General features: G+C 38.0%; 1 protein-coding gene across 1 annotated transcript in view; it reads right to left on the reverse strand.

Annotated features, from left to right (window-relative positions):
* Window positions 1-2,191: 2,191 nt before the first annotated feature.
* The window catches only part of CEP192 (centrosomal protein 192), a 75,786-nt gene continuing 51,336 nt past the window's right edge, over window positions 2,192-26,641 (reverse strand). The window contains exons 32-43 of the mRNA XM_086472471.1: window positions 25,802-25,943; window positions 23,766-23,938; window positions 23,298-23,421; window positions 19,115-19,220; window positions 17,498-17,702; window positions 15,712-15,791; window positions 14,754-14,849; window positions 13,097-13,216; window positions 9,154-9,272; window positions 8,127-8,250; window positions 7,604-7,662; window positions 2,192-2,363 (exon numbers count right to left, since the gene is read on the reverse strand). Of these exons, the coding sequence (XP_086328597.1) occupies window positions 2,192-2,363; window positions 7,604-7,662; window positions 8,127-8,250; window positions 9,154-9,272; window positions 13,097-13,216; window positions 14,754-14,849; window positions 15,712-15,791; window positions 17,498-17,702; window positions 19,115-19,220; window positions 23,298-23,421; window positions 23,766-23,938; window positions 25,802-25,943 (1,520 nt within the window). The remainder of the gene's footprint in view (window positions 2,364-7,603; window positions 7,663-8,126; window positions 8,251-9,153; window positions 9,273-13,096; window positions 13,217-14,753; window positions 14,850-15,711; window positions 15,792-17,497; window positions 17,703-19,114; window positions 19,221-23,297; window positions 23,422-23,765; window positions 23,939-25,801; window positions 25,944-26,641) is intronic.

Below are 26,641 nucleotides of genomic sequence, written 5' to 3' on the forward strand. Positions count from 1 at the left end.
GAGCCAATGACTGGAAGTCCATCCTACTCGCATCTCAGGAGGATTATTCTAGACTAGCAAGAGGCAAGGACAACTTTAGAACAGAGGGCAGCTGGAAGATATTCAATTAGGAAAGGCAAAGGCTTTGAATAAAGTGACATTGAGCTCAGTCTTTTTTCAGCTCTGGAACAGACTTCAGATTGTGCTTCTAAAGCTGAACCAACCTAGGCTTTTGGACACTAAGGTCTTTCTCAAATGAAGTGGCCAAGCCTGTTGAGGTAAGGCAGCAATCAGAACATTCCCTCCACTTCAATTCTGTAGTCAGAAGTACACAGGCATCACATCAACTAGGGAAACATGCAAGCAACATCTGGCAAAGAGGGCAAGAGGAGCATCTAGCAGACAGGAACTTACATGTTGATGGAAGAATATGGAGGTGGCAAGTCTTCTGACATCTAGTTTAATTTCTTTTAGTAAATCTTCCCTTCCTCATTTCCAGATTACTGAGAAATGATGTTTTATGAAGTAACAGCAGCTTTAGTATACTTTAATATAATACTGGTGGTGTGTTTGAAAGGCAATGCACTGTGTCCTTCAGGTTTTTTGTCCCAGTTTTTTCAAATTCCTGTTGTTTGAAAATGCAGTTAAACAATCGCACATTGAAAGGGATTTCACTCACACTTCTACAAACACGAAGAAAGGAATAATGTACATATGCTATGACAGGGCTATTCTGTCAGAAATCTACAATTCTAGCTTAAGGCAACTTCAGACATACAGCTCCATGGTACAGAAATAAAACAGCAGACAGAGCCAAAGGGTACAAAGGACATGGTAACAATGGGTGAGCTGACTGTAGAACTGTTGTTCATCGAATCCTACAATCTGAGAACTGGAGAGCACTCAACAAAATTAGAAAGACGACAGTTTAGCACACAAAAATAAGTTTTGTTAAAAGAGTACACAGTGAAATTTTAGAGCTTGCTGCCACATGAAGTTGTGGAAACAAGGTGTCAAAAGGGTTCAAAAAGGTGAACAGAAATTCACAAACAGGTCCATAAATTAAAAAAGAAAAAAAAGAGGGGGGGAAATAGAATCAGAATCACTAGTTTGGAAGAGACCTCTAAGATCACCAAGTGCAACCATCAACCTACCATCACCATGCCCACTAAACCATGTCCCGAAGCGCTACATCAACACATTTTTTGAACACCTCCAAGGATGGTGACTCCACCACTTCCCTGGGCAGCCTGTTCCAATCTTTGACCACTCTTTCAGTAAAGAAACTTTTCCTAATGACCAATCTAAACCTCCCCTGGCACACCTTGACACTTCCTCTGGTCCTGTCGCTTGTCACTTGGGAGAACAGACCGACCCCCACCTCGCCACAACCTCCTTTCAGGTAGCTGTAGAGAGCGATCAGGTCTCCCCTCAGCCTCCTCTTCTCCAGGCTGAACAACCCCAGTTCCTCAGCCACTACCTCCCATCCCTAACCCAATGGCTGCAGACGCTAGGGAAAGGCAAGCAAAGCAAACCAAAGGCTTATGTCATCTCTCAAAGCCACACCTTTTTACCACTGTCAGACAGAATGTTGGGTTAGGTAAATCATCCTGCAGGGCTGAAGGTGGTATTGCTCATGTTTAATTTACACTGTTTTCCCAATGCTTACGCCTGCCACTGAACCATGTTAAAAGTTAGTGGCTGACTGTCAGATCATCAATCCGGTCCCAGCTTTAACAGATGCAGACGTGATACTAACAGGTCAGCTTCTGTACGGCAATCCCTCCCCCTGCTCCCCAAAGTCCCCCCACAAATGAGCATTGCCTGAGAGTAGGCAGCTTGATCTCTTATCTACAGCAAGGAATCCTCTAACCAAAGACAGAAATCAGGTAGAATCAACTGTTAACACATAGATTTTATTTCTGTATTTACAATGCTCAAAATAAAATATATCAGTATATCTAGCTATTCCTAATAAATGCAAAAATAGAAGACTTCCCTTTTCAACAAAAGTGCAGAAACCTAAATTAGGACATGATAACTTTAAAACATACAATGTTATTTCTCAGTGTTTTTACTATGAAAACAGATTTGTAAAACAATTCATCTTACAGACGACTTTCCATCAAAGCAGCATCACAGGGCAAAACAAGTAGGACATTAGTATGGAAATGTAGTAGCAAATCTTTACTATTTCAAATGGCATAAACTGTTATAAGTTATTGTCACTTATAAAACTGTTTTGACTATTTTTTGCAATAGCTTTACCACATAGCCGAATATTAACTGAGCCATATTTGGTTGACAGCACAACGAAGACACCTTCAAAGTTTCCTTCTTCCTTTGGCTTGAACTGGACTGGTACATTGATGTAATGATGGGATCTGTAAAAACGCAATTATGAGCATATTCATTGCTAATAAACGAGTAAATCCTACCAGACAAAGAAATTCTTATTTAGTTTTGATTTTCACCAAAATATTATATTGGATGTGCACTGGATCATCAAGTTTATTTTTATAGATTTGATTATCTATTATTCTTCTGAGGGACTTTGATTGTAAATTTCATTCTTTCCTACCAATTATACAAAGTACTACAATACTTTATTGCTGCTAGTTTACCTAGACAAGTTTGGTCTGCCTCTTTGCAATAATACCGACAATGCATAAACTATGATTAGAGCAAAGTTACTACATTTCTTCCCTTCAGAAGTCGCGTACACTAAAATTTCCAATTCTTTTTGAAATTCCACCAATTTGAAGCTAGTAAAATAACTTCAATGACTTCTAATTGCCTCCACATTAAGAAATACTTTCCTGAATCATTGCAAGTCAATATACCCATTCCCCAAACAGCATTTTCAAGATTTCACGTTACACTTTTTTAGGTTATATAATTCCTCTTCTATTCAGATTGCATACCTAGTGTAATGGCTGTCTTAATTGTAAAAAGCCTAGAGTGAATGTTTGAAAAAATCTAAGCTATACAAGCAACAAGCTGGAAAGGCCAAGTGGCAGCCAACTGCATTCCATGGCATCCAATGGAAGTACCCAGCAGGTAACAGTAACAGGCACATACTGGGATACAGAAAAATGAACGGCATCACTTAGTAAGACAAAGAAAGAAAAGAGGGGTTTGTTTTCTTTTATTGTAGCTTCAGTTTTCTCCCGTTAACAGTAATTAGTATTATTATCCAACGACCTCTGGAATGTGCTTATTTTCCCTGCTTTTTCTTATTTTGTTCCTACATTTTCATATTCCTTTCCTCTACATTAACACACCCTATCATAATCACTCTGCTCTCCTGCCCTTCTCCTACATTTGGAAATCATAACAGTGGCCCTACATATAAGCCAGATCCCAGCCTCATTTGTTTAGTATCATCCGTAGTGCTAAAACAGTCACGGTAGCAAATACATTTTGAATTTTATTTTATTTTATTTTTTAAACAGATCCTGGTCAATCAAGTAACTTAAGGGTACACACTTTCAGAATAAAACACTGGTATGCTACTGTATTTTTTGAATTGGGTTAATACAAAAAGTAAGCACTAATTACATTGTACTGAATAACAATCAACAAAACAGCAGAGGAGTACAGCCAGATCAGGGTTTCATGTCTCATTTCATTGCCCAGTGTTGTATAAACAAACCTGGCATGCTCTGTCTCTTTGTCCATCTATAATATATGGAATGAAGATATTTACTCAGCTTTATTTTTAAAAAAACCCTATTTTGTAAATGAAGAACATCAGTATGACTTTAATCTGTAACAGATGCATTATATTAGAAGACACAAATTTTAGCAAGAATAAAGTCTGAATCTTCATACAACCAGGACACCTGAGAATTTACAAAAATACAAGTAAATTTCGTAGAAAGTCAGAAGGAATGTGCAAGCCTTTATCATCATCTCCAAAATAATATATGTATACTTCCTTATGTATCCAAACACTTACTCAAAGAGAACAATATAACCAAACTCATGCTATCAGAAACTTAACAGTAAGTTATGTATTGCTCTTTTAAAGAGATGGCCACATCTGGCTGTCAAATATTAATTTTCAGAATACATACTGTATGACCTCAGTGATACCAAGGCACTGCAGTTTCTTGGAATTTAATATAGCGGTCATACACTCTTTGACCTCTAAATTCAGGTGTCCATTTGGTTGGTGCTATACACATTACCGTTCTTCTCTAAAGGCAGAATTAGTCAGCAGCTCCCCTGTGAGGACAGGCTGAGAGAGTCGGGGGTGTTCAGCCTGGAGAAGAGAAGACTCTGGGGAGATCTTAGAGCAGCCTTCAGTGCTGAAAGGGGGCTGCAGGGAAGGTGGGGAGGGACTCTTCATCAGGGAGGGCAGTGATAGGATGAGGGGTAACTGTTTCAAGCTGAAAGAGGGGAGATTTAGGTCAGATATTAGGAAGAAATTCTTCCTCATGAGGGCGGCAAGGCCCTGGCACAGGCTGCCCCAAGCAGCTGTGACTGCCCCCGCCTGGCAGTGCTCAAGGCCAGGCTGGATGGGGCTGGGAGCAACCTGGTCTGGTGGAAGGTGTCCCTGCCCATGGCAGGGGTTGGAGCTAGAAGGTCTTCAAGGTCCCTTTCAATCCAGACCTTTCTGTGATTCTATGTCAGTACATACATTACAGAGTCTGTCAATTTCTCACAATTGGGATAAGGCTGACCACACTTGAATTCTCACACTTACTAATCCAAAGGGAAAGAAGCTATTTTCATTTTCTTCAGCTAACAAAATGGGAAAGTTTAGACTCCAGCTACAACAGCTCCTTGGGCTACTACAGAGCATAAATGTTCTTAGAAATGAAGGAACCCGAAGGTTTTTTTGAAGCACTGTAGCCATAAACTACTCAAGAACAACAGTGTCAGGACAATCAGAATTCCCCTGCAATTAACTGTCTTTCTCTAAACAAAATTCTACCTTACTTCAAGATTTTCTCTATGCCATCAACTCAATTATTCTACGAATATTATATGGCTTTACAGGTTGTTGTACCAGTTTCAAGTGGTATTTCTGAGAAGTCAGGTATGTCTGAAGGCTACTTTATAGACAAACTAATATTGTACTCCTCTAAACACAATAGCAGCAACAGGTAAGTTCAAAAGGAACATATGGGTAACCTGCATCAAAGCCATAGTAACCAGATCTACCATCAATGTATAGTGACTCCTGACACAGAATGGCAGCTATTGGAAACAAAAATAATTAGTCCAGCAAAACCAGTTCTACCTTTTAGTAACATCTGAAATATACTACCCTGTAATCAACTGATTTCAGGTGGCTTCTAAAGGCAATACAATAGAAACGCCTTCGTTTTCAGACTTTTTTTTTAGATCGGCATAACCTGGTAGTCCTTCCAGAAACAGAACTCAGCCAGAGGTTTTTAAAAAGTCAAGTGGTTTTTTTATGTTTCATCTTTATGTTTATATCACTTAAAAGTCTCTTGTTAAAGGTACTCTTTGCAGTAAAAAAGTTCAACTCTGTCGACAAACAGAACTCCCCTTTGAATGTGAATTCCAGATAGGATTCCTTCCCATCCATTCTAATGACTAAATGACATCTCTGTGGTTCAAAAACAAAATATATGCTTTAAGATATTTGGTGAAGATCATTAAAATTCCTTTTTTTTTTCCCCCTACAGTTTTGGTTGCAAGATACTGTATTTATATAAAGCCCATTGCTGTTTTGAACTGAACAGGCTGTGGTAAAGGAACCAGCAGTGCTAAGTATTCGTACTTCTGATGACATAACCAATTGAACAAGAACTGGAAAGCCACTGTACCAACTTCTGAAGGTCAGACTCTTGATACTAAATACAAATTATCCAAATTCAAAACTTGATGACACAAGATTGGTTTCAAATTTGGCGCTCCAAATGAAGAGCATGAAACAGAGCACTTTTATTACTGGACACTTTCTTGGTCCAAAGATGTAGGCAGGTGTTACTTTCCATTTTTACACTCTTATTTACAGACCAATATTCCAAGTTCCTGCAAACAGGTTTCTTATCCGATTACTTCTGAACATTACTTTGTAAGATGTCCAGTTAACCTGGTTCAGATTGAAACAGTTGACACTGGCTTTCTTGAAATCCTCCTTGATGCTGTTCTCAAATAAAAGCCATTTAAACAAGTTCTTTTAACACCTTTTTAAAAGCATCTATCCAAGTCAAGTAATTCCTCTGTGCTTTATGCTCTTAAATGGGAGAGCTTCTTCAGAGAGTTATGTTGACTTCAGATAAATTTCTTTTAAAAAAGCTAGGAATGGCCAATATTTACAACTGAAAAAAACCCAAAGTTACCAGAAAAAAAAGGTTGTAGGATGTTATTAGAAGGTGCAGTATATTCAGTTGATAAACTTCAGAAATAGCAGACAATTTAAAACTCGTTATGTCTACTTTGAATAAAAGCAGTAGGAGTTTATCATCTCTCTCAGATTCCTCAAGGATATTTTTGATATATTTAATCGTCTTCCAGTGACATTACTCACATTTTTTTTCCAGGGACAATCAAATCACCCTGTCCTTTGTCTGCAGCTGTACAGTCTTAGACAGATCTAGCTAGTCGTCTTTGTTCGGACAGATTTTATCTTGGTCACTGCCTCCACAAAAAACCCTTCTGTGCCATCTGATGTGACATATTTAATAAAAAGATGCCTGTTAAATAGAAACACTGGAACACATGCCTAAGTGGAGTTATAGCACTTTGCACTGAAAAGTGACCTAAAGGATACTTTGAATACCCACGGCTAACACCACCACAGCCCTGTCTTTATAGTAAATGCCAAGTACCATTGGCAGATGAAAAACTAGATTAGGAGCCAGAGGATCTAGTTCCATTTAGGATTTTGCTCACAATTTCTCTTCTGATAGCCGTAGTTTCCCCGTCTTTAATGGGGACCTTTTAAAACACTTAGAACGTATGCTGTATGACTCCTAGTGAAATGGTTGCATTTCTGTCTTCCTGACAATGCCACTGTCACAGACAAGCACGTGAGATGCTATACTTCTTGACAAGATGACTAAGAGGACTGTCAAATGCTTGTTGTAATGAACTCCAAAGATGACTGGGTTTATTTTGAGGGACTGTTATCACTAACTTGAAAATTCCTTTTATGCAGGTAATACGCTGAAATACGTGGTATGACCAGGCAATTCCACTGGCTGCTCAAACCTTGTATTTGCAGAGAATCTTTGATGCAGCTCTGCAGGTTTGTCAAATTAGAAGCATGATGAAGGCAATTTACTTGGTCTGTTGTGCAGAAAGTATAAATGGAAGGAATGACTTGATTGTGCACAGCATGCCAAATGGTTAAATGAAGCATTAGGCTTAGCATTAAAAGCAGCAGCACTGTTAGAAACAATTTGCAGGGAAGAAATTGGCAGATGTAGAAATAACTGTGTGGGCTCATTCTGCTTGTAACCAAGATTATAGAGTACAGCTTCACAAAGAAAAAGCCAACCAAAAAACTTTAACTAGACAGCCAGAATGTTGGATATTTATATCTACATTTTAGCACTGTACATAGAGAAGATATTATCTTACTGAATTACTTGTTGAATTTTTTTTGTTAGGCAAGAATGTTAGCATATGCATTACTCACCTTAGAGAGTATTTTGAGTGCTTGATGTAGAAAGGCTCACTGGGACTTACAAATGTCAGCTGCAATTTAATACAAAATGCTTAAAACCACACTGTATCTAAGCCTACCATACTCAATTTATGACATGCCTAAGACAAATCAGGTCACTTAAAATACAGCTTTACACAGTCCCAGGATCTGAAAATAAAGCATGCCCACATTTGTGCATAGTAAGAAAAAGTCACATCTCAATATTTTAACGAAGTTTAAAAGAAAGAAAGAAATTGGGATAACAACAAATCTAAGCAAACTATAATCTATTATTTTTCAGTTGCAAATATTACGAATACACTCAGTGATTCAGTCAGAGAAAAGTAAAGAAAAATTACAATGAGCAAAATTCTTCTAATACAATATTGACTTTTGAAACTAACAAACTAAGACTTGTACTACAGCAATCTTATGTCAAGTAAAAAAACCAGTGCAGTTGAACTGTTCAAAGGACTTATTAAAATCTATTTAAAATAAAGTTTGTCAAACTTACAAAGTCTGTTGTAAAGGAATTATTCCGCAAGTTGACCTTCAACGTGCATGATTCCCCAACTCTGGTTGGAGGAAAAGTGTACAAGTCTTCTGGTGCATATACCCCTCGAATTACCTGATTTTGTCTAATTTGAAAAAAGGATTTAAGTTATTAAGGTTTCCCGCTTATACGGTCTGGTATATTGATTGCATGCTTCAAGATAAGAGGTGTATTTTCTGAGACTAAATCAGGAAAAATAGAAAGATCCTGAAGGCATCAACTCTCTCACCTCAAGTTTTACAGGCAATACATTTTAGCCAGAAAGAATAATGAAAGCATCATAAATGTACATTGACTTACACACCCTTTTACAAGCTGAATTTTTCCCCCCATATGCTTTACTAGAGAACTAGACTCTTCTCAGAGATGTCTTGTCTAACCAAAACATTTTACTCCCCTGCCATATTCACATCACCCCATAGTAAAAGAACTGGAAATCAATTTAAGACTGAAGAACAGCAAGGTTAGGACCTGCAGTACAGTGGTCTTCTCAGAAGCGACTTTACAGTTCTATGGAGCCTCCAAAAGGGGAGTATACAAAAAGTATACATAAGATTAAGGCTGTTACCACTTCTTCTACATCAAATCATGGTTAGGCAACTTTAGAAGCCCCACAGAAAAAGAAAAGCATGGGAGATTGCATAATACAAAGCCATTAAGAGGTTTAGCAAGTCTGTCTTTTGCAGCTGTTTACTCTTTAACAGAATCATAGGATAATTCAGGTCAGAAGAGATTCAGGACATCTTTAGTTTAACCTCTTGCTGCAATCAGGGTCAGCTGTGACCCTGGGGTCACAGGGATCAGGCTGCTCAGGGCTTTGTCCAGTCAGACCCTGAAAACCTTCAAGGACAGAGACTGCGCAGTCTCTTCCACCACCTACTGTCCTAATGGTAAAAAAGGTTTTGGTTGTGGGGTTGGGTTCCCACCCCTCCCCCCCTCCCTTTTACCAGTTGCAGACTCTCTCATTTCAAGTTTTGTCCATACATACCCTGCTTTCATTGTACGTGCTTCAGAGTAAACCGTTTCTGGTATAACTGGAAGCTCAGTTTCTGTGAGGGCACTTGCAGAAGCTTTCACAACTGAAGTTTCATTTTCTGTTCTACTACCCTATTGGCAAAAACAGAGAAGCCTTTAAACTTTGCTTTCAAAAGTATTTAAATATTCAATATGTAAGTCATTTCCCTTACCAAGACTTTTTATTTAAAGTATAATCTTTCAGGAACAGTAGAGTCTGGATCATTGAGACAGAAGCAACGATTCAGGAGGAATACTTTAACAGGCTTCTGTCTTACAAATACTTTATTTGTTACAAGCCAGTTCACAAACTAGCAGCACAGGTGGAATCTCGAGAAGGCTGCTAACAACGAAGATTTTACTAAAAGCCAAAACAAAAAACTAATTCCTCTGCAGATATTCTGCCCATATGCCTCAAGAACAGCAAAGTCAGCTAAATAACTGCTCAGAAAGAAGGAAGGCATAAGTCATTATTATAGTTTGAATTCTCACAACAAAAAGCTTTGTAATAATTTTGTATTATGAACAATACATCCTTCTCAAAGAAAGGTTTCTCAAGAGAGACGGAATCCGATAATGCATTATATGGTAGTTGTTACATTCAGAAATTAGGCCAAAATATTTACCATCAGCAGGACCCCCATCTAGTGTACTCAATACAAGCAGACCAGATCACCCTAAGGGAATACTTCACCAAATAGCCAACTTCAAATTCTGCATTGTTTAACAAATCTAGCCAGATACCGTTTGGAGCCCCTGGGATCGCAACATCTTGAACAAAGTTAAAGAACCAAAAGAACCTCCTACACTTATGGTTGTACAACATTATCTCAATTTTTGAAACTGTGCTGATGTTTTAGACAAGCAGTTGATTCCCTTACGCAGAGAAGATTAAAAAAATAGATTCATCTTCAATAGAGCTGCTATGACAAACTTGTCTTTTAGACATTAATTTCTTCTACTGAAAGAGCTGCTAATCAATCTGTCAGAAATAGCAGCAGCCAAAAAAAACCCCTTAATTTTAAAGAATATTTTTCAGTTGCAAACAACTTACGAACCACAGTAGAACCCAATACATAAAGACAAGAAAGGATTTGTACATGTGTCTTGTTTCAAGAGCTTTTAATTTTCCATGTAGTGAAAAAATGATGGGTGTCATGCCTCACCATTATCTTTCAAATTCTGATTTATCAATAAGGCAAGTTTACTGCATGAGAATATGGCACATTATGGAAAACGATCAGAAGCTCCCCCAGTCTATAAGGGCATCTTGACATACAGCATGCTTTACCACAGCCCAAACTGACTTCTCCTGGTTCAAAGGAAAGCAGTATGTTAACACTGTCCAAACAGTTACAGTTGAGTGCTGTTATTCCAAAGCCACTTCAGGAGCATAGAAACTTGTTTAGCTTTAAAATTGGAATTGCTTTGCTCACAGAGTTTGAAAAGATTTGACTTGCTCTCGCTTCTGGGACACTCAAGGAAGATGAAGCTTTGTATTGCTGCTGATAATAATCAAATCAGGACTCTTAGTTAGCAGCATGTTTTGTTTTCAGAAATTCAACTCAGTTTGCTACAAAATGATGCATTACACAGTTACATAGTTACACAGCTGAAGTACATAAACCACGTACATTAAAAATGTAAAGAAATCCAAAACAAAACTATTTGTAACATCTTCAAACAATAGCAGGGATTCTTTACGAAGTCCTCAACTTTCTACATGCTAAAGGAACAATCAGAACTTAGGCGCTGTTTCAGCCTTTTGGCAAGTTCTTCTAGTTCCCTGTTTCACCCAGAAGGGACCAGTTACTAGACAGAAATACCAATCCAAGACTTCCATGCACAATGGTGATACTCATTCTTAGCTCAACAATCTTAGAACAATACCTGACAGCAGCCTAACAAGTGTTTCTCAAGAAAAGAAAAAACTAAATTTGAATAGCCAGTATTGGGAGGTTGGGGCTGCAAAGTACACGTAGAACCCCTCCTTTCTTCGTCTCTGCCATCAGTTTTGGAGACATGATCTTCTGAGCTCCTAACTATGGTTTCCAGTGGCAGGGACTGCAAATGCATGCAGAGCATAAACGAAGTCACAGTTAATTAATTTTTCAGAAAAAAATGAAAGCAGTAAGTGACTCTGATTTTCCTAACTTCACCTTGTTATTTAGCTCTTTCCTGAGCTCTTCCAAATTTTTCATTTCTTTTGAAGTGGTGCTATAAATAAATACCACTCAGTCACTCTGAATGACAATCAGTCAGCCTTCCCACTTCATTCTATCAAAAGTCACACTAACCAGAGCCGTAGCCCTCTGCCTCAGCAAACCCAGTAGCCTCCAAGTCCTTTTTAAACTTTTCATACTTGCAGTAACACAGTCTAAACTCTTGATCCTTAGGATGTAATAGTTTATAATTTACTTCTCTTCTCAACTAAAAGTGGATCTGCTGCAACAATCTAAATAAAGGTTCTGGGTTGACTCCTCTTCCAAACAGATTGTATAGTTCCTTACCTAGTCAATAAATTAAGTATTTCCCTTTCAACTCTTGTTCAAAATGATCAGGACACATTTCAAGTATTTTCTACAAAATTTTTCCCACATGCACAGAGAGATGCTGAAAAGATCTAATTGTTAACAGCTTTGAAAAAAAAAATCAAAAGGAACAAGTCTGACACAGTAGCTTAAAAACATTAAGTTGTGCCGCACAAAGATTTACACAACTCTGACAACTAGTCAGGTTTTAAGAAGAGAATTCTTCAAAACTCTAGATTTCTGATAAAGAATTCATCTTCTCTTAATTTGAAGTAGCTTTAAACAGACAAATGACATAGACATTTTCCTCGTCTTATGGAAAATTATGTTCAAAGAACTAGATGAAAGCTGAATAAAAACCCCTCCCAAACCAAGCATTATAGAGGTCTCATTCTTCATGCCAAAATTCAAAGTTATTTATCACATACTTTTTTAACAAGTCCCCTTTTCAACACAATTAACGACTGGGAAGAACAAGGACCCTACAAAATAAAAGGTAAGGTACCCCAGTAAGAAGGGTAAGTAAGGGTTCCTACTACCGAAACAGGCTTGGTACCCTAAAGAAAGATCCCACATCTTTATCTGGGCTTCTTAGGAAAATCGAGTCAAACTCTCTGGAGAGGACACCAAAGCATATACAGCAATCACACAATACCGAATTTACAACGCTCTTCACGTTCAGCTTATTTAACTAATCATTAGAATTAGTTCTTCCTAATAGTAACAGATTCTCTGTCCTATGTAGACTCCTCTTGCATGGATGCTGAAGGAGGGATTAAAAGCAAGGTAAGGACAGAGAGCACAGAAAACCAGTTCTAACTCCCAAATCCCTCCTTCCAAGCCTCACGATAAAGTTAGAGCTGAGGAACGACAAGGGAGCAAAGGAGAGCTCAAATCCAATCGCTCCAACGTACAAATCTCAAAATCACCCCAACCTATGTTGTTACTCTGATAAAATACTCAGATTCTATCAGAGACACATCCATATCTCCAATACAGATATTTGAAAATTCTGGTATTGCATTAAATTACATATTATGCATAGGCCAGTTACTTTGCTATTTATTTACAAAAATAAACCCAATCCTGTTAGTGTCCAATACAAACCTGCATCTACAGAGACAATCCCCACAGCAGGCAAGTTTGTCTCTACTTTCTCTGAGGAAAATTTTTCATCTTAAATGCCGAAAAATAATGCAGTATGACATCAGCAAGACAAAAAAGGTGTTTTGTAACATAAGAAAAACAGTACAGTTTAGTCCAACAAAAATATGAGCAGAGATTTTTTTCAGAATATGCCACTGATGAGAAAGAACTGTATAGTCAAATTAATATGTTACCAAAAATTTGTGCTTAGGAGAACATTTATAGCATTTGCTTACTTACTGTTCCAGACAATTGAAATCTTAATTTATGTTTCCAACTAGGTTTTTCAACTGGGTGACATTCAAGGTCCCAGAACTGGCAGTAATCCCCTTTATCTCTAGGTATAAAGATTACAGCAACCTACAAAAACAAGAAAAAAATTTTGCAGAAGCTTATTAGAATAATCTGTACATCTTCGCAATTTTACCTAGGCAAAGTTAGAGGTAAGCCAGCACAAAATTTACACACTACAGAACGTACATTCAATACACAGGTGATCTTGTAGAAAGCAATACAGCTCTTCCTCCTTTGCCCACAAGAGAAAAAGTTCTGATGAATAGGTTGTGCAAGTAATCTCAAACAAAATTTGAGTTCAGCTAATCTGGTTTAAGCAAAGTCAGCAAGTGCTTGCACAATTATTTCTATTAGTAAAATGAGGGGAGAAGGGGACCAGGAGGGGAAATATGTGCAGCTGAAACACAGCAATACCTTCCTTCATCTGTCAGCTAAGCTGTGAACAACTGCACTCCTCCAGCTCCAAGTCTGTAAGCACACTGTGCTACAATTATTAGAAGGCCTGAAATCTAAACCGACTTGCAGGCTATGCATTTGACCACCCTTAAAGGTCACCTATGTAACAAAGGCTTGTGTCCACAGAGTGCTGTACGAGCTTAATTCAAGAGCAAACTTGCATTGTTTTCAGAGCTGAGGTTGGGGGAAGAGAGAGAAGGGGAGCAGCAGATTAGAACAGATCACTACAACTGTATCTAAACAGCCAAATATTATCATACCCACTGCAAAAACCAGCAAATCATGATAGCACTGTACCTTACCAGCTCTACCAACAGCCTGACATGCCAATAACGTACATGTTACTCAAATAGGCCTGAATTAGGATTACTAAGGCAAAGATAATTGTTTATGTTCAAATAATTGTCTTCAATATTATGAAATAGCTATGAAACTGGACAGGAATATGTTTTTTATATCTTGTAAACAGATTACAAATTGCATCATCATAGAAATAATATGGTTAAGGAATGTCATAATAATCCGTACTGATTAGAAGATAGGTGTTCATAAAAAGGAACAGATAGAATTGAAGTAGCATTGAGGGAGAAGGTGAGGGACAAAAGCCCCATAGAAACTCATTCAGTATGTCCTTGGATGTGCTTTATAATTGTGGTTATGAAACCCTCTACTGGCCACGAGATAAAATTGTAAGTCAAACGAAATGAACTTCGGCAACAGACAATTCTTGAACAAGTATGACAAGACTGCTTCTAAGGAAGGGAAACCGGTTCTCACACCGGTTTCATAAGAACCCGTTATTATTTGCTATTTTCTTGTGGATTTTTAAAGAACATCTAAAAATCAATTTTCTGTTGTAGAATCTCTTTTTAAAAAAAAATCCCACCACCATTTCCAAGTCAAACTACAAACTGCATGAATTCTTAGAATCAACTACGCCAACATTATAATGGCTGTGGTAAGTAGATACTGACTACCTGATACACCCCAGAACCCAATTTCAGAAGGCAAACGTTTTATCATTATTAGATAAAAATACGACCAGCTTCCAAAATTCAAACGTTATTTCAGAGAATTTCTCACGTAAGTTCCTATTTCACAATGAGATACACCAATATGCTTGGAATATTTATACATGTCAGCTTACCTTCTCTTTTCCATGAGCTTCAAGAGTACCAGAAACACGGGAACATCTGAAAGCGGAGTAAGTAACCCTATAAACACAACCAGTTCTATCCACATCCTGCAAATAAAGTTATGAGTCAGATTCAGAAGGGAAAGGAAAAAAAACACAAGACAAAACCAAGCCACACAATACCCCCCCCCACACACACCACCCTTGCAAAGGGCCGAAGAAAATACACCAAATCAAGCTGCTTTCAAGTGAACATATAGTATTGACTCCCTAAACATCTGTGCAGTCACCATAGCTACTGACTTCCAGTTTAGAGGTGGTGCACTGGCTGGAACATGGATACTGTCTTCTGGGCTACAGCTAAGAGTGCTACATAACCATTTTTCATTATTTCACAGCAACAGACGATAATAATTCTTACATAAAATCAGAGTGACCATCACAGCATTTCAGACTATCAAAAAATAGGGAAGCATTTACAAATATCAATGGTACAGCTACAGTAATTGCACAGTCAACAGCACCATAATTCAAATATCCTTGACCTAACCTAAATTACCTACAGAGATACCATGTTCAGCATAACTCCAGCAGCCCAAGTCTCAAAACAAGGCAAGTCTAGCATTTGGGAGCCAAAAGGGACACCTTTCTTTCATGTATACTTGATTACTTAATGCAATCTGGATGATGACACTGGATGAGCACAAGCAAACTGTAAGCCCATAAGGAAACCAGAAATTGTCCCACAGAGCACTTACTGAGTCACAGTCAGGGAGTGCATTAGATGAAAAAAAGGAGTAAAACATTTCCCTGATATGGACAGAGGTAAAAAGAAGCTCTGTAACTGAGTTCATGCTCAGATATATATTCTTTCTTGAGAGGAGGGAGGGAGAAAAAGAGAGCAGAAGGAAGAGAGAAGGAAAAAAAGCAAGATATTTGCATAAAACTACCAATGCAAGCATTCACTCACTTTAACATATGGTGGCGCAAAAGATGACAAATGCCACTTCATGTTTTCGTCCCCTTTATTCTCCATTTCCAGGTAACTTTCTAGAAGAGAAATAGCAGACTGGTACCTCAAACGTCTTTGTTCAAGTAGTCAAGTATCTTTAGTGGAAACAGTTCAAACACAAACTATGTTTCACAATACACAGAAGTTTAACAGAAACAGTTGCAGCGATGCCGACTCCAAGAGCAGACTCAACCAAAGCACACTGTCATAAAATTCTTGAAAGCATATACAAGTGAAATTTGGAAGTAAACATATTGAAGATGCTTACAAAAAACAAAGTGAGACCTAAATCCCACCCTCAATAACCCTAAAACAATAATAGATAAACCTCTAAAAGAACGTGAAGCATACAGGTGATATTATGTGAATGTATTGCTGGCAGTAGGAAGTTAGCTTCTTATAAATGCAGAACATGACAAATAGCCCAGAGATCGAAGTCACCTCCAACAGTCTCAGTTTACTGCATTCAGATTTTTGGCAGATACTTTCACATAGCAGTGTGTGTGGTAATATCAAAAAACCCCCAAGAAGATACCCAGCTCCCTCCCAAGATATTATTTGACTTTTCAGGGAAAAAACACTGACAGCATTTTAGTTTGGGACCAATCAAATAAAGTTGCACCAAATAATGCAATGAAGTTGCATCCTAGTAGGGATTTGTCACCCAGCATACATATATATATATATAACGTATATGTGTGTGTGTATATATATATATGAAACCTCAATAAAAAGCTTATGCTTGACTTACAGAAAGGAGAACAACTCACTGACATTATCAGAAAATCCCTACTCTGACAGTATCAATAAGCACATCACACCTTGCAACGTGCCTCTTGCCAAGAATCAACAGGACATTTGTAAGCTCATCTCAGCCTAGAGTAGCACTTCAAGAAGTTTAGCTATGTATACATATATACTATATAGGACATTTATAGAAACAGGAAAGGAAAGGAGTATTATATGTAGCCAAAACCCACAGATATAATTGATAAATTAAGACTTCAAAGTTCTAAAGTCTGTTAAATAAAAATGTAGCATCAGCAAATCATTTTAAAAAAATCCCCATTACCTAGAAAAAGAAAACTAAGCACTACCAAAAAATCTGGTATCTAGATAACAGAATGATGGTTTCATACAGCAGTTTGGAGAATTTTAAGCATCACTGGAATTAGAAGTATAGACTGAGGATTTCAGACTCCATTAACAGTGTCCTCCTGGATCATTAAGTACAAGACAAGGATAGCCAGACTCATAGCACACATTCCTATCGTCTTAAGGAAGAACATTTATTTCCTTGCTACACACAGATAATTTGTCTCACATCTTAGGGACACATACACAGATGATGAGAATGGGACTACTGCAAAAGTATTGACCCAAAAAAGCTTCAACAAAACGCAGTAACATCACCGTGCCCTCTTTGCCCAGGCACAGTATGGTTGCATTTATCATGGCTGCTTTAAAAATTGGCAGCTTACCTGTCTGTATGCAAACCTATCTGTGGGAAAAAGTGTGGCAACACTGCATAATGAGAAAAAAAAAAAAAAGACTTCTGAAAAGAGTTCCATCACAAGTAGTAACATTTCAAACTAAAGTCAGAAGAGGGGAACTGGTCAATCACACCTATCAGACTAGAAGAACAAAGTCAAGGCACTCAAGTTCCCAAACACACAATACAACAAACAAAAACTCTGAACACAAGATACTACAGATGCTGCATTTACTAAATGAACAATATTACCTGAGCTTTGGCCAGGCCTTGTTTTCGGAAAAACAACGGTTCTGTTCTTTAATTCCATTCTTGTTAGAGGGAGCACTGAGAGAGGCCTTGCCACATGAATAGCAGGATTTTCAGACTGTGGAGTAAATATATCACGTCTTCTAGCAGGAAAGTCTGCTCCAGACACACTCTGTGCAACCACCTCTTGGATCTGAACTTTAATAAACTTTTGCACAATTTGGAGAAAAAGAAAGATTTAAATAGTGAACATTGATATATTAACAAGTCAAGCTATTTATTTCCTTGAGCTGTAAGAGCTCACGTTGCTCAGTTTTACATTCCAACAGAGAAAGAGTCTCATACGTTAAATCACCAGGTCTGCTCCAACTTCAGTTCACAAATTTTAAAGATTTAAGGACAAGTTTAATTTAGGAGAACACAAAAATTTACTGAAAATTTGCTATCTAGATGTTTCAGTTCAACAGGAATAATAATTTAAACTAGTTAAATTTCATTGACAACTCCTACAATATTCTCTGCTCGCAGAGAACGGGAACAGGGCTGCCTCACACTGAACGAGCTTGTGTTCACCTCTGCTACATAATTAGCACTTTCAAAACTTTCAGGTAATGCAGGTAAAAATCTCAGCATGCCTTTTGCTTAATTGGATAGGTAGCAAAGAAATGGTGAGAGCATTATCAACTATCAGCTCTCTTACACTCTGATTGGTTTTGCTACGTTCTCTATTTTTGTCCTGGCAGGTTTCTGCTCTTAAATCCACTTTTCATATTGTGGATTAAAACATAGTTAAACATGTCCACAGTCTCCATTTCCTTCTCAACTCAGTCTTTTCAACAACTTCCCTTTTTTTTGGCATTTTTTTAAAGCAGTTTCCAATTCTGTATCATACCTCACCCTCCTCCATCAAGAAGGAAAGTAGATAGATATGCTGTTTTACCTTTTCAGTGCCTTTTATTTGTCACTCCATGCATTGTTACAAGTAACCCAAAATACATACTGGCTGTAAAAATAAAAAGCAGGTGTTTATTTCTTTGGGGGAGTTTACCAAGCAAACTTTCTGCTTTTACACTGATGGAAGAAGAAACTTGGCTTCATAAATTTTATTTATATGCCTTAATTTAATCAGGGAAAAGTCTTGGATTAAAATGCATGAAGAGCAAGAACCTGTTCCAGACATTCTTTATCAGAGACTTGTCGGCCAGAAGCTTACATTTACCTTAAGGGAGCTCAAAAGGAGCTATGGTGACTTGTCCAACAACCTCCTTTAACTTCTTTTATTTTAAAATATTATATAGACTATTTTTATATATGCATGTGTACATATATACATTTAGCTTTTCTAGAAGATGACTCATAAGATAGCAGGGGGAATACAGATGCAATTTTGTTGGCAATTCATTCCAAGTGCTCACATCACAGTTTCTTCAGATGTGAACGAACGAAGAATCTCAGTTTGGAAAACAGCTTAACTATGTTTCCTCTTTTCAAATTCTAGAGAATAAGGGAAGTTGACAGAACTGACGCCTCATACCCAAAAGGTTTTAGCAACACTACTAGACCTTATCCAGCAAAGTAAAACAAACAGTTGCAATCTCAACTCTCAAGCGAGCCACGTACCTTTTGTCCGTTATCACAATGGATATAGATTAGGCCACTCCAAGGAATTAACGAAGGCTTTGTGGCAAGTGATGGATTAGGACTCACCAGAATTAGTGTACTGCTCCTAATAAAAAAAATATTAGCATGATCCTCATCCTAGAATGAGTACCTACAACAGATCTCACCAGCCAGTACCGCTCCTCCCGCCCCAGCCCTGAAAAAAATGATGCACTTTTAAGATAGCAAGTTAGTGAAGATGCTCTAGAGAGAGTTAAATTTAAGGTATTCTGATATCCAATATATTATCAAGCTTTAGCAGTCAGAAACTTAACACTACCACACTTTATAAATTTGTCATGGACGGTTGTATAAGAGGTCATGAGGAAAGAGTAAGTCTTATCTATTGCTAACATATACAACTGGCCAGGCTGTGTAAAGCAGACTTACAACTGCAGGTTTCAGAAAAATACGGGGATTGTACTGTTCAAAGTACACTGCACAAATTGCACTTCAATAATCTTTTAAACTAATGCTAATTTTAGAGAAGCAGCTTGCTTTCCTTTCTCCCATGCAGAACAGATCTTGGGAAAAAGAAAAGCCTTTCAATGTTATCAATGTTTTCTATAGTTATTTAGAGTGCAGGGCACTGAAAAGTCTGACCTCGCTTGAAGCAGTTATGGCATCACACAGCAATTTAAGCAGTAAGAGCATAAATTCTGATTTATAGCGTTCCATATTCTACACTAGAGACATTTAAGTAAAAGAAGCGAGAAAAATGAAGTATTTAAAAAACTAGCACAAAATCGCTGAAGGAAAGGTCATTGGTTGTATGTTAGCAAAAACACTCAAGCTAATTCTTCAGGTGTGGCTTAAGATGTCATTAGCGCAGCACTTTGCATGTGAAAAGTTTACTTTAGGAACAAGATCAGCCTCCACAGAAAAGTCAGTTCCATAATCATTGTCATAACAGGACCATCTCCACAAACTTCACCTAACAGATGCTAATGGCTTTAAAATACTAAACAAGGATACTGAAATTTCCTTTAAAAATTGTGGGGGTTTTTTTGAATCTCAGCAGTTTTCAGAATCTTCTCACTCATGGTTCTCTCTCTCACGTACAAGCTGCATATGTATGTGATTTATTATTTAACACACACTATCTGTTATCACAAAACATCCCTCTGTCTTTGCTCCTACCAGCTTATCTTTGACATTAAGCGCAAACTTCTCATGCAAATCCAGCTTGCATGGGGTCACAAACCTCCAGCTTGCATGGGGTCACAAACCTCCAGCTTGCATGGGGTCACAAACCTCCAGCTTGCATGGGGTCACAAACCTCCAGCTTGCATGGGGTCACAAACCTCCAGCTTGCATGGGGTCACAAACCTCCAGCTTGCATGGGGTCACAAACCTCCAGCTTGCATGGGGTCACAAACCTCCAGCTTGCATGGGGTCACAAACCTCCAGCTTGCATGGGGTCACAAACCTCCAGCTTGCATGGGGTCACAAACCTCCAGCTTGCATGGGGTCACAAACCTCCAGCTTGCATGGGGTCACAAACCTCCAGCTTGCATGGGGTCACAAAGCCTCATATCTAAGATAGCTGCAAGAGTATACCTAGACTGTCACAAATCTCTATGAAGCCCCTTTCCCACCATCCCCTACAAAAGTATTTTTGCTTTCTTTGGCAACCAGATAATCCTTCCTGGTTTTAAGGAGTCAGTTTTAAAATCTACATTTACTAGCCTAGTTAAAATGAGCCAGAAATGTAGCTTAAAACAATTACAGTACACATACCACATTTATAGCTTTTTGGGAAGAAGAGTGGTATTGGGTTTTTAAGCAGTATAATTTTTACTCTCTAAACATGCTAACATTACAGTGACTTGTGCCAAATAAATACACAAAAGATGGACAAGCAGACATCTGTTATTAGCAGATAATCTGATCATATCAGTCTTTGTAAGGAAAGACTGTTGGTCACATAGGCACATCCCCTGCTAGTCACACAGCAAAGGACACCAGAAATATCAGCTGGCTTGTATGGTCAAATGGTCTGAAGGGCTGGAGAAGGGGTCGGACAAGGGGATTAAATTCAACATTTTGATTTTCATCCCAGAATGTCATATGTGAACATATGCCAAATACCAAGCATCTCTGTAATACTCTCTTGCTAAAGTACTAAGTACATTTTATAACACTAACCACTTGTTTCTCAGAGGAATCATTTACTTTTATCGCCACAGAAAGGTGCAGAGCCTAGGCAAGAAACACTTTCCAAAGGTGGTTCTTGTGGCCTTTGGAGATTCCAATAGACCCCATTCCAACAGTACAGTTCCTTTCACAGCACTTATCAATGCTCCCAACACCGAGGCACAGAGACACACCAGAGGCTAGTTTCAGTTCACCTCCACAAGAAAATCTCTTGGAATGCTACCAAATTCAGTAGGAACTCAGGACTTTATAATTCCACATTCAGGCAGGTTAGAGGCTGCCTTTAGCCCATTCCATGGAACTTAAGGTGTTTAGTCAGGGTGAAACAGGGTGATCTGCTTGCTCTAGCATGGCAGAGTCAGTCCTTGATCTTAGGACATTTTTTCACCATCACTGATAAATCAGACCTTCTCCTTTCCTGGCCTAAATCAGTTCAAGTATGACGCCTGCTCCAGCCACCGCAGTGCATAGTATAGAAGCTTCTGGCTGGCTCCTGTCCTGACAGGATGACTGCTCTTGGCACTGCAGGGAGATGGCCATGAAAAGTAGAAAACTGGGCAAGTGCAGCTTGCTGTGCTTAGGTCAACTGTTCTCACGGGTCTGTTCCCTGTTTGCAGACCTTTGTTCTTGATCCAGACTACTAACTTGGACCCAACGTGTGAGGTTTCAGCTCACTCTTTTCCAGTGAAGGGAACACATTTTAATATTATGCAGTGCAAGAAAATTGCTTGCAGAAGGTCTTCAATTCCCCCCTTTTAAGAAATCATTCCACAAACTGTCCCGAGTCTACGGTACAAAACACTCAAGATACTATTACCTTGACAGCTACTGGAAAGTTGTTTGTTATCTCTTTTTGAAACCATTGCTCTTGGCACTGACTGAATCTGCAAGGGGTGGCAGATATCCTAGCCCTTCCAGAGAATCCTCTTTATTTTGTTCTCACTAGTGATGACAGTTCCCCAGCAGCACATCCAAGAATTTCTATCTACATGACTATGGAATTAAATGTTTAAATGTATCACATCTTGCCCAGTGATGCAGGACTAAAAAGAAAGTATCTGTTTGGGCAAACATCTACAAAGGTAAGCAACCACTTAAATAAAACTAAGCAAGCAAAACCTATCTTTTGTGGAACATGAGACTTTTTTTGAAGATGAGAATAGTTCAACAACCAGGCCTTAAAAACCTTTCTGAACTGACCTTAAAAAAACATAAATTTAGAAGCAAGAGGTGGTCAGAACTTTCAAGCATTTTATTGTGAAAGACACTGCTGACAACCATGAGAAGTCTCATACACACATGCAGTGATACTATGACTACTGATCAAAAACACTGCTAATTAAGACACAGGTGACCTGACTCTGGCTTGTTGTTCTTTTCATAACTACAGATACTCAGAAGCCAAAGGCTGAGTGGCAAAAAACATTCAGTTTTGTCAGAATACAAAAAAACCCACAGTCTAGTTCTGATGAATATAAGCACATTTGCAAAAGAAAATGTTGAGTCTCCAGAAGAGAAGCGTTCCATAAGAACTGTTATCTTGGGGTTTGCTTGTTGCCAGGGGATGGGGGGAATTTCTTCTGGTTTTTAAACAGAAGGTCATTTTTAAATGAAAGACTATTGTGAAGGAGATTTTTTTAAAGCTTTGTTGACCATCCAGCTCCTGGAAAATTATGCAATAATAATAGTATTTCCAGGCACAGAAAATTCCTGGCCTCCAGGCAACTTTGGAGGTGACATAAGAGCATTCTCTCTACAAAGAATTACAAATGGATAAAGTCTTAAAATATAAAAGCTGGATTTGCACGTTAGCTGACAAAAAGACTATACCATGAAATTAACTAAAATAATTAATTCCACCAACTAAACTAAACTAAATTCCTAAAAACTACCTAAAATTCTTAAATTAACTAACTAAAAATAAACTCCTCCTAAACCTCGCCGCACTTTCACACATAAAGGAACCTTTAAACGAAAAGAAACTTACTCTGCTTCAATAACTCCATGTTGTGGGGTTATAGTAAGGCAGTGAGCTGGCCACGAAAGCTCAAATGTCAGCATCCTACTAGAGTTGTTGACAACTTGTACACGTCCAGTATCCGCTGTTCCACCTATAATAAAAAAAAGCTATAAAAAGCTAACATGTACAAAAATTCACGTAAGTGCCTAAGATTCAGGGATGCACCAATTAAAGCATTTTCTGCCTTATTTTTACATTCACAATGCTTTAAAACCTTCATAGGTATGCAGAACATATGTATATATATACACACACAGAGCACACTACCTCTGATAATTTAACCAAAACCAAGTTTACTGTTTAGATGTAAAGCTACCGCAGCAAGATTATTGGCCAAGCCACATTTGCAAACACAAAATAACTACAAACACGGTATGCGATACAGTTTTTTTTAAAACTAGAGTGGTCATTTTATTAACTCCAAAAAATACTTACTAATAGAAGGAGATGTCAGAGTCAAGTACTCAGGTTTAACATCCCAAGTCTGTTGAGCATCTGATTTATTCTGAATGACATCATCAGTTTTTACATGTAATGGAGGACCTTGAGGTCCTTTAACAGGAAGAACATCCAAAGTTGCATTGATATGTCTGACAGAGTTCTCAAATCTGAAAATCAGATTGCATTAAGCAAAAGCAGTAATAAAAATAACTGATGAGTAATTACAACAGCCTATTCTTAGTATTTCTCAAAATTTAATATTGAAATACGATGTTCTTTACATGGGTCTTCAGTTAAATTCAATCCTCTATTATTAAGAAAAAAATCCATTCAGCAGCTATATCATGACACAGCTTTTTCACAGCACGCTTAGAAGTGGAAGGTATCACTTAGAATGGAAGGTACCAAAATAAACAATTACCTTGAAGTGATAATAAAGTAAAATGCTTTGTCTATACATACTTTTTTTTCAGATTAAGAAAGTACTGCAGAGAGAAATCAGGCAACGCAAGTTGTGTTTCATAGAATGGAGGTCAGGAGGGACCTCCAGAGATCACCTAGTCCAACACCCTGCTCCAAGCAGGGTCAGCTACCACAGGTTATACTTAGGACATTGTCCAGTCAGGTACTCAATTTCTCCACAGATGAAGACCTCACAATCTCTCGAGGCAACCTGTTCCAGTGTCTGACCCTCACCAGAAGAAATAAAAAAAAGTTTCTTTTGAATTGAGTTCCTTGCATTTCAGTTTGTGTCTATTATCTCTTGTCCTGTCACTGAACACCACTGGGAAGACTGTCTTCCTCCTCTTTACTTCCCTATCAGTTATTACCTGAGAGAATTCATCCCTTAAGATAGCAATGAACCTGGAAGGCAACTGATTCACATAATTCTTTGACATGGAATTTCCTAACAGTCAGATTAGTAGTTAACACACTCAGATCTCTTCTAAGAATTACAGTCTACTCAGAAAATGAAGATCCTAATGATGCTTAGCCAGGGAATAAATTCAAATCTAGAAGAACCAATAAGGCTGTTGAGTGGAAAAAAAACTAACAAATTACAACCACCAAGTAAGAGAAATGTCACGCTTCCTGCTGCAGATATACATATACACGCTAGCTTTGCAATCCTACTATGCCTGACAAACAACTCACTAGCTGACAAATCTGTCAAGTGTCCCCAAGTGTTCAGCATCCAGAGTTCAACAGGTACAAGCAACCTACATACATAGATGTTAAACACAAAAGGACTAGGTATCAAGTGTCTAACAGGATCTTGTGAAGAAAAAACATGAAGATTCAAGAAACAACCTATGCAAATACATTCCTTATAGTGTTAAAATTAAGCCATTTATTTTGTTTACATGCTACACTACCTTAGTACGTAGGACTTGGGTAGGATTGGGTCATTTCTTGCCCTTTTCAGGGCTCCAAACGCTACAGGAACCTGTCTAAATACAAGCATCCATTCCATTCTAAAGACCAGGTCTCTGCCAGTCCTCCACAAAAATCCTCCAGTAATGGACCACTTCATTCAAGGGAGGGTGGGGGTAGCTGCAGCCCTCATTATTCTTTTGATGAGCACAGTACACACTACACTGGAAGGCTGACATATGGGCTGGACAAGGAAAAGGCCACTAAGCCTTTGTAATGTATCTTTATTTCCACCCCAGACACCAAAAGTCCATTGCAAGGAATGAAGTGGCTATAGTCCTATTAGGGCTATAACAACAAATGCACTTTGGAAGTGCCCATGGAAGAAAAACAGTTTTTTCAGATGAAGAATAGGAAGCTGCAGATAAAATTGTGTCAGCCGAGGGAACAGTTTAAAAGTTGTCATAAGAGTTTAAACAGACTGTATAAATAGTGAGAAGAGCCACCTCAATATTCATTGGAGCCATTCTCATTATAGAGCCAGAACTTCCACTTGTAAAGGAAGTCAGTTTTCACCACCAACATTAAAATCTTCAATGAAAGGAGATGCACTTCAGTTACGCATTATTTGACAGTTAGTCTTATAGTTACATTACCCATCTGATTCCAAATGGTGTGCGGGAGACTGCTGAAACCCATCCCGATCAAGACTGGAGTATCCAACCACAGAAAGGATAACCTTTCGCATATTTGCGTAGAAAAGATGGATATCGTTTTTCCCCCGTGGGATATCACATACTAAAAATGAAAGTAATAGAGCAATTCTAAGAACAAATCTATAATACTCAGAAATTGCACAACAGAGATTTAGGATATAGACCTAGCTAATAATCTGTTGGCTAAGATATCCTAGGTCACTCCAAAAATTACTTGCAGCAAGTTCAGTTACCAGGTATAAAACAACATTAACATGAGATGCAACATATAAATCTAAATACGCACCAATTTTAACTTATATTTTCCACCTTTATACAAATGATATATACTAACTTCAATTTGACATAGAATCAGACTAAGTTTTTTACTCTGAAAAGTAATACGTTCCTAAGGCTTCACAGCAATTTGACTTGACAGAAGTTATTTTTCAATTACTCAGTCTATTCAATCTAACACTTCATTATTTAATTCATTATACCAGTAAATATCCAAAAGATCAGGAATGTAAGAGTATGATTTTAAAATAATAAAGTTTCATCAAAACGTTTAATAATCAAGTCAGTTTTCTCCTTTGCTTTGAGCTGTTCCACATTGAATAGCCAGAACAAAGAAGTGAATCCCTTTCACACAGGATAACAGTTGGATCAAATGTATTTCCTTTGTCAGGTAGCAGATACCAGGGACAATTCTTAGTATTTGTATGTAGCTTCTACAACTTGGCTACAGATAAGACAGAGCAACATCTGTTGTAACAGCGTTTTTAGTTAGAATTTACATGC

This window comes from Leptosomus discolor, chromosome 13 (assembly GCF_034619465.1).
Source record: "Leptosomus discolor isolate bLepDis1 chromosome 13, bLepDis1.hap2, whole genome shotgun sequence".
NCBI classification, from domain to species: Eukaryota; Metazoa; Chordata; class Aves; order Leptosomiformes; family Leptosomidae; genus Leptosomus; species Leptosomus discolor.